Genomic DNA, 8,952 nt, shown 5'->3' with positions numbered 1-8,952 from the left:
CTCCTTACATTTTGCATGGGTTGGGTCGGGCGGTTTTTTTGTTCTTTGTTTCCCTTGGCGGTCAGAGTTCGATTGTGTCCCACAGTGATGACTTTACTGACTGTGGGATAAGTGTATCGCTAGACTTTTACACCACAGCATTTGGAAACTAATAATATATTCATGTATGAAAAATACAACAAAGAGTTGCGAACACGGATCTTAAAAAAAAAATCACATTTCCCAGATCAATAGCTATTCCAGTGAATGCAAGCATATATTTCGGTCTTTTGGCTAGTCTCGCTTGCCTGTCAATCTCTCTGACTTGCCCCGAGGAATCTGGAACGCGATTAATGGAACCAGCGGCGTTGTACCCGCTCAAGGCAAGAGCGTTTAGTGTGTTTGTGCAGCTCAAAGCTATCTGACTTCATTCCCACAAGAAACTGGTTCTCTCTGCTCCGTAACTCACTACCAGGTACGTTAGAGTGGAGCAGACCTTCGAACCATTTTTGGTGTCTGTTAAAAATACCCCCCCGTAAATCCTACTGCTCCTGAGGGGTAAAGAGAGCTCATTTTTGTTGTCTGCTGTTTTGTAGATGTTTTGTACAGCTTGGAATGACAAGAGCCATAAACTGTAAGGAACAGCTACCAAAAGTACAGGATCCATGTAACTGCACTCAAAGCCTGTAGTGGTCACACTGGGAACCACCCACTTCAGTGACTTCATCACCACTGAGCTGTAATGATTGGCTAATACTGGAGAGAAGGGTGGAGTTTTGGTCTGAAATAGCACAGCGTGGTTGATTTGATGGCAGTCCTAATCTAGAAACAGTCTGAATGTATGTATATTATTAAATCTTAGCTTTGGTTTAAATGGTTTATTGTTTTTTTTTTTTGGTTTATAATACCCCTCCCCTCCCAAAATAGTTTATTACAGCTTTATAACAATCCACAAGCATATTTATTTCACCGTCAGGCGATAACCATTATGACGGTGATGTCGCTGCTGAGGATAATGATGATGGTGAGGATTACCTGTGACGTTCTTGCGGAGTTCGTCATCCTGTTCTTTGAGGGCTTCCATGAGCTGTGGGATGCCCCCGGCCTCAATGAGAGCCACTTTGTTCTCCATGTTCTCATAAATGACGTTCCGCGCAGCTCCTGTGGCATAGCGCTGCACCTCCTGATTCTCACTGTTAAACAGCTGCACCAGCAAGGGAATGCCATTCAGTTGCTTCACCTACGACAGACAGAGAGAGAGAGAGAGAGAGAGGGAGAGAGAGAGAGTTAAGCTACCTTAGCGATTCGTCTAATCATAGATCTCAATTAAAAGTGTGAGGTGTTTGCAGTATTTCACAAAGTATTCATGTAATTGGTGAAAACAACTGTCAGAATTCAGAAAGCGTGTGCCCAATTCCAAACATACGCTTGGAATAAATGCATATATAGTTCACATTATGCTCAGCGTCCGAACTGAAGCAGCCAACGGGGAGAAAAAAGATGTCCCGTCGTCTAGAATCAGTCAGAGTGTCTGAGGAATTCATTCGGTTCAAAAAACTGTGGGAGCAACTGCTAATTTTTTTCGTCTAGTTCAGTCAATGCGGTGGGAAAATCCGTTCAAACTGAAAATGAGGGAGGCGGGAAAGCAGCTGACAACGATCGTGTCATGAGAAATGCTTGGGAATGAATCTAGGCAAATCAGGGATGACAAGAGCTGGCACACAGCTGTGAGAGTGAAAACAGACAAAGTCTGAGAGAAACTCTGTCAACTCCGTACTAAGTCCTCAAGCTACGCAAACCCGACTCCTCGAGTGACAGCAAACCGTTTGGTCCCTAACAAAACCATAAACAAATATTTAACACCTCTCTTTTCTTTCAGTCTGCCCTGTCCCTGCAGCACTGTAGATAGCAAAAAAAAAAAAAGTTTCACAAACTCTTCGCAAAAAGTTTCATAAACTCGTACCATCTTCTTGGCGTTGCTGTCATGGTAACACTCGTGCTGAATGTAAGCAGCCCCCAGGACCTGCATCTCAGCATCAGGCATAGACAGTTGTCCCACAGCAGTGGGCATGTCCAGGGAGTTGATTCTGTGGATTACAGAAAGATTACAGTGGATTAATATCATAGATTAGTATGCGTGTGTGTGTGTGTGTGTGTGTGTGTGTGTGTGTGTGTGTGTGTGTGTGTGCACGTGCGTGTGGGTCTGTGTGTGTATGTGTGTAGTTGTGTGTGAGTGTGTGTGTGTGTGTGTGTGTGTGTGTACTCAGACCTAGGCCTATGCTGTCTGTGTATGAAGTCCTCTGAGAAACCGCACCCAAACTAGTACAGACAACTATTAAAGCACTGTACACATGACCCATCTCCCTATCTCTCTCTCTCTCTCTCTCACACACACACACACACACACACACACACACACACACAAAATTGTCTGTGGGTCTGTGATGATGTGTAAAGGTCGAAGAAACGATAACGGACCTTTGAATCAGATTATACAATCAGTGTTACCTAATGACCACGCCTTTTTACCAGCTACCTTTCACACATATGTTTTTCACTCTGTGTGTGTGTATGTGTGTGTGTGTATGCGTAATTATAACTGAAAATACAAGCCTAACTGTTTTATATGTGGCCTGCATTTTAAACTCTGATTAGAAAAACACAGTGCGATATTAAACTGTGTAGTTCTCTCCTACCCGCTGAGATTTCCCATGCTGCCATTCATGTCCATCCCGTCGAACACGTCGTTGCCCCGCCCGACACTGTGAACGCTCTTCAAGGACATGGCCCTGGAGAGGTTGCCCTGCCTTGACTGCTGCATCATGGCCAAGTTGCTCTGGGAACCTCCGTGCATGAGGAAGCCCCCGTCACCAGACATGCTGCCTGTGGACATGGTGCTCATGCGGTTCTGCTGCTGCCTGTTGTTGATTCGGCTGATGGTGCGGTGGGCGGGGCCCTTGAACGAATACTGCCGCGTCGACACCTCCTCCTGGACCATCCCTCCTCCGCCTCCTCGCGCCAGGGACCCGCTGAGGGAGCGGCGCATGGACGGGAGGGTGGCGGAGGCCGCCTGCCGCGACTGCCCGCCGCTGTACCCGTTGGAGGAGACGTACATGGATTGGCGTGGGTAGGTGGACGCCGTGTAACCGTTGGCGACGCTGAAGGCCTGGCGCTGGTAGGTGGCATCGCGTTCGGACGCGAGGCTCCCCTCGCTCCCGTCCCTGCCCTCCTGTGCCAACCAGGTCGCCATGGGCGCCGGTTGCTGCGGCATCGCGTGGATCCTCATGGACTGGAGGGACATGGTCTCCAGGTCGGGCGGGGGTCGGCTCATCGTGTGTGTCACCGCGGCCATCTGCTGCATCCGGCCGCCGGCCATGCCCATCCCGTCGTCACGGTAATACATGGACCCGCCCCCTCCTGCGCCGATGCTCATTTTGGTTCTGGGGGCCATGTCGGCGGCCGAGCGTGAAGAGTAACCACTGGAATACTGACTGCTGCGCTGAGCCTGAGAAAGAGAGACGGATGGATGGATGGACGGAAGGGAAGAGAAACAGAGAGTTTTTTTTTTTTTTTTTAGCGTGTATGACCATGTTTTCCACTCTTGCCCCCTCTCTTCATAGGATATCCACTATTACATTTGAATTTCATTGGGTCCCATTCCAAAAATGATCAAGAACACATTCCAGGATTTGAACTAACAAGTCTAATATACTAATAAGCACATTAGGCTATACCTCACTACATGTGCATACAGTGAATTTGGTCTCTTGGGAAAACCAAATACGCGAGCAGAATTCTATTTATGTCACGGGGCAGCTGCTACGGACTTCTTCGTCATCAAAACACTGAAAAGCTTATGAAAGATGAGCCTTTGGCGACAGACCAAAGTGAATCTGTTCTTAAAGAAAATGATCAGATCTGTATATTTTAAATGGCTCTTTAGTGTTTTCTGGTTTGGGTTTCTAAATTTGGGGGAGGGTGTGTTAGCGTATGCCTTTGGGCAGAGTAATTCCCCCAGGGTGAGGCCCACTTTCCGAAACCCCGCTCTCTACTTGTGAAATTTCACACTCATCAGAGGGAAGAATTACTCAGATCCATCCAACACTCCCTGTTACTCTCTTTCTCTGTCTCTGTCTGTCTCTCTCTCTCTCTCTGTCTCTCTCTCTGTCTCTCTTCCTGTCCGTCAAGCCCATGAGTCGTAGTCAGTAGGCTACTAACCCAGAGTAAACTATAACTGCAAACTAACTGACCATGTCACTCAGTATACTCAACATCTCCAACTTAAATAGACCAATATTCAAGTAACTGATGCAGTTTTTTTTTTTTTACTTGAGTGAAACTTTATTTGAATATAAACAGTAGCCTGTGAGAGACTGGTGTGACTACGCAGTGTGGATCTGCTGAGCCTTCCTGTGTGACGCCTAGTGCTCCTGCATCACCGTCAGAGTTTTCTTACCATCATGGGCCGGGTGGCAGTGTAGACATAAGACTTGGAGCTGAAACCTGGGTTGAATGTTTGGTATTTCATTGTTGCAGAACCTCCATAGTCTGTCAAAGAGAGAGAGAGAGAGAGAGAACATGGAACAGGTCAAACAAGACCAGAAGACCATGAGGTCACAACGACCCAAATTCCACCCTTAGATGTAGCCTCTGTTAAGCACGCGAAGAACTAAGACCGTAGATAGACAAGCTAAACTAGCAGTAGCCAAACACAGCGAATGTCTGCTTTAAGGTGGATATAGATAAATGTATAGTAAAAGTGTTATAGCCTCATTGAAACAACTGATAATCCAGCTAATCTGTGTGTGTGTGTGTGTGTGTGTGTGTGTGTGTGTGTGTACATACGTGTGCATGCATGTGCATGTCCGTGTCCATGTGTCTGTGTGCACAGGAGAAAAAGTGTGTCTTATCTGAACTTTTTTTGTTTGTGTAATTTATGTCCTGAAACACGGAGAGGAAAAAACCCCACTTAACCGACAGCGAGTCACGCATACTGCTAAGAAGAAATGCAGACCTGTGTAAGCGTACAGCTCAGTCTGTGACAATACTGAGGAATCTGACTTCATACATGCTACATTCCACACGTTTTTCAAAAAGGAAGGGGGGGGAGAGAGAGAGAGAAAGAGGGAGAGAGAGAGAGTGTGAGAGAAAGAGCATGAGAGAGAGAGAGAGAGAGAGAGAGAGAGAGAGAGAGGAGGGAAAGATTTGAGAGATTAAAGTACTGAGAGTTAAATTACCCCCATCATTGACCGTATTGTCATTGCCCTTGCTAACTGCAGAGTGACAGCCAGGTACACAAGGCCATTTTTGTGTAAGAGGAGAAGAAAGTGACCGCATTAAAGATTGTTGTAGCAATGATCTGGGTCAAACGCACGAATGTGTGTTAAGAGAACTCCGACAGCACTAAGGACAGGATGTGACAGGATGCCTCAAGACCACACCTAATGTTCAAGACTTCACACCATCCTCTCTCTCTCTCTCTCTCTCTCTCTGTTTCTCTCCCTCATACCAGAAATCCTTCGCATGTTAGCGCCAAAGCTAAAGGCACAGCTACAAGTAACACAGACAGAGGAATTGCTTAGCTAGTGCGCTTCACACGGTTAACCCTCGAAACAAGCTCCTTTACTGAATCTATCACCACAGAAACCCAGCCAAAACATGAGGCCTAATTTTAATTCAATAGGTATTCGGCCGTATGAATTTCTTAAGAATAAAGGCATGTGATGTCATGGGGTTTGTATCAGCAGAGACATGTTGAGAAGCACAAATAAGGTACTGCACACACGCCCTGCCAAGCCCGATCTCCCTTTGATCCCGGATTCTATCTGTTCCTGTGAAAGACCCTCTGAGTCCCATGATAAACCATTAGTCCTGAACTGAGTCTACGCAGAAATCAGTCAAAAACAGCTTTGGTCTGGAGCCAAGACAGTCAGGATCTGTGAGAAAGGCCTGCATGTTTGAACACGGAACAGGAATACAGACTGCGGAGAAAGTGTGAGTGTGTGTTGGGGTAGTTTACATGCAGTTCACTGAGAAGAGAAAACATTTGCATTCTGCTGTTGGACTGGATTTCCTAAAGACGGAGTAAACATGGTTTCTGGAGACTAGCACTGTGAGACATGACCATATGGATAACATGCGGTTAACTGCCTACAGTCCCAAGACTGAACAACAACACAAGAGTAACTGCCTGGTTTCACCAGCTGTTTCACTGCTGATCTCACAAGCTATGTTCGGCATGCTGTAACAAGGGCACTGACTACAACATGACAGTTTCAGAGAGATTTTTGAGTAGACTAGACGTATGAATATTTTAGTGTCTGTTATTGAGTGTGTGTGTGTGTGTGTGTATGTGTGTGTGTGTGTGTGTGTGTAGCCTTTGGGGAGTGGCACATGCTTTTTTTGTACTCAGGTAAAACACAGACGCTTCAGGGAAAACAAGAGAACTGGTCTGATGGCAGAGAGCCACTCCTTCTTTTCCAACAGCACAAACCACACACACACACACACACACACACACACAACACACATATACACACACGCGCACAGAAAAACACCCCTTATCCACACCCTTCTTCAAACCTGCTACCATCAACACTTTCAGACGCATAAGTACACACCTTACCCTAGCCCTTCCCTCGTGAACAGACAGGCTGATGCGAACAGGGACACATTTAGAAAGCGTTTTTCTTCCAAAACCTCGTGCTGAGATATGATATAATTCAACATATAAATCTATATCACATTTAAAGAAAACAATTAGCCTTTTTTTTTTTTGAGCAGAAACATAAGTCTGGTATATCATCTGTATCTGTATTGTCGTTTTCAAACAGCAAGGACATTTTTCAGCCCCCATCATGTGACCTCACACCACAACCTGCAACAATCAGTCATGACCATAAATCTGTCTCGACTTGTCAAAACCAAACTTAAATCAAACTCCTACATCAAACTAGCAACAGACAAATATGAAACACGACATGTGAGTGAACGTTTAACCCCAAAATACTTTAACTGTTCCCTCATAAAAGCAGGAATTCCAAGCGGTCCTAAAGACCAAAGACTGCCCTCTTTATCTGAGAGGGAAACTATACCCACTTCTCACAGGCAGGTATGTGTGGGAATGAGCTGCGTATCTCTGACACTGTGTTTTGTGCTTAGCTAAGCTTTGGACGATCAGATCACCATGCCCTCCCCAGAGAATCTGCTCCTTTGAATGCAAACAGAAAGCTGTAACATAGCCTCTCTCTCTCTCTCTCTCTCTCTCTCTCTCTCTCTCTCTGTGTTTGATTCACACACACTGGTTTTCTCAGAGACTATTATCTGGGATTACAGCAGCAGTTAGCTTGTTTAGGCCTGTCAAAGTTTAACCAAATGTGTATTTGTGTGTGCAAGAGAGGACACACTGTAGAGTCAACAGCTCATGTTCAACCTCTACACAGTTTTAAAAGACAAATTCCAGAACTTTTTACACACACACACACACACACATACAGTAGGCGACTTGTAGGGGGATGAGGGGGGGGGGGGGGGGGGTTAGCAAAACAACCAAAATGCATCCCTATTAATTCACCTGCCATCCCCCCATATACTCTATAGAGTAGTGTAGTGTCACTGACCATTGGGCCATCCCCCCTGTTAGAAATAACAAATCACCTACTGCATTTACATATGTATACATATGCGTGTGTGTGTTTGTATGTATTCTTGTTTATATATTCATATTACATATGTGTAAAAAAAAAAAATCATTGGAACAGTATAAACAATTTACTTTGAAATCATCCCTGCTCTGTTCGCAGTTGCTAAACTAGCAAACACACTGTAATCCCACGCACGCTCGTCATGCAGAACATGTAAAACTATTACGTCCTAGACGCGCTACATGCCACTTCCGTTACGCATAAAAAGAGGTACTGTTACGTCCCAGCCACCGGCACTTCAGAAAAGTCCCGGTGTTTCTGCCTGGTGTTTCAGAAAATATATCTAGCTTGCCAGTTTGGACTGCTGCTATTGCCTTTATTCATAAACACGTTAATGTTTCACCAAACAGTAGTACTTATTTGTAAGTTTTAAAAGTTTTTTTGATTGAGTCCAACGAAAGCACAAGCAAGATCAGAAAACATCTCCGAGGTAAATGAGTTTACACACTCGCATCCTAAGAGAAAGTGGATGGAATGCTTACAGGGACACACAACTGTAGACTGGTAAACGTCACAGCCAGAGCGCTGTTAGTATTGACACAACAGAAACAGGTTATTGCGCTGCAGTTACATATCCGCAAAGACGAATACCAATGTTTGCATTTAGTGAGACTCCCTCAGTTCCAGCCCACTAACTGGACAACAAATTTCCGACCGACTGAAAAATGTCACTGAATCGATGTGAACAACATAACATGAATAAAACATTTGTTACATCCATGTGAACAACATAACATGAACGAAACATTTGTTACATCCAGGACAAATTTTAAAGCAACAAGTGCCGCCGTTGCTTTAAAAATGCCATCCCCTTTAAGGCAACGTATCACATTTAACAGACTCAAATACAGAGAGAAAGCTCTCCAATTTAGTTCCACCCGGCTCCTATGACAGGTTTTACAGGTGAATTTACCTGAGCTTGCGTACTGAGACACCGAACCGTTCTGTCTAGGAAGTGTGGTGGAGGACTTTTCGGCCAGTCTCATAGACACCTGCTGCTGGACTCGTTTCACTCTGGCCATTTCGTCCGACATGGTTCCCCCATGTCCCAGTTGTATGTCCGAGGGGACTGCGTATGTAGTGACAGACGATGAGGGCTGCAAAGCAGACAAAAAAACGTTTTCAGGAACTACGCTCGCACTCATTGCGGCAACCTTGGAAGAGAAATGCAACAAACAAGCGAGTAGAAGTCCTTGAAGAAGTTTAAAAAAAGAAGAGGAAGAAAGTTCTTTGTATAAAAAAGCGTTATTGAACGGTTTCTACTCAAATA

At 45.2% G+C, this 8,952-nt stretch overlaps 1 protein-coding gene across 1 annotated transcript in view; it reads right to left on the bottom strand.

The window, feature by feature from the left end:
• Positions 1-8,952, bottom strand: part of pkp3a (plakophilin 3a) — a 16,610-nt gene extending 7,658 nt beyond the window's left edge. The window contains exons 1-5 of the mRNA XM_030790471.1: positions 8,596-8,952; positions 4,436-4,527; positions 2,676-3,484; positions 1,943-2,066; positions 1,015-1,219 (exon numbers count right to left, since the gene is read on the bottom strand). Of these exons, the coding sequence (XP_030646331.1) occupies positions 1,015-1,219; positions 1,943-2,066; positions 2,676-3,484; positions 4,436-4,527; positions 8,596-8,827 (1,462 nt within the window). The 5' untranslated portion in view covers positions 8,828-8,952. The remainder of the gene's footprint in view (positions 1-1,014; positions 1,220-1,942; positions 2,067-2,675; positions 3,485-4,435; positions 4,528-8,595) is intronic.

This window comes from Chanos chanos, chromosome 13 (genome assembly GCF_902362185.1).
Source record: "Chanos chanos chromosome 13, fChaCha1.1, whole genome shotgun sequence".
Taxonomy (NCBI): domain Eukaryota; kingdom Metazoa; phylum Chordata; class Actinopteri; order Gonorynchiformes; family Chanidae; genus Chanos; species Chanos chanos.
This window is presented reverse-complemented; position numbering and strand designations above follow the sequence as displayed.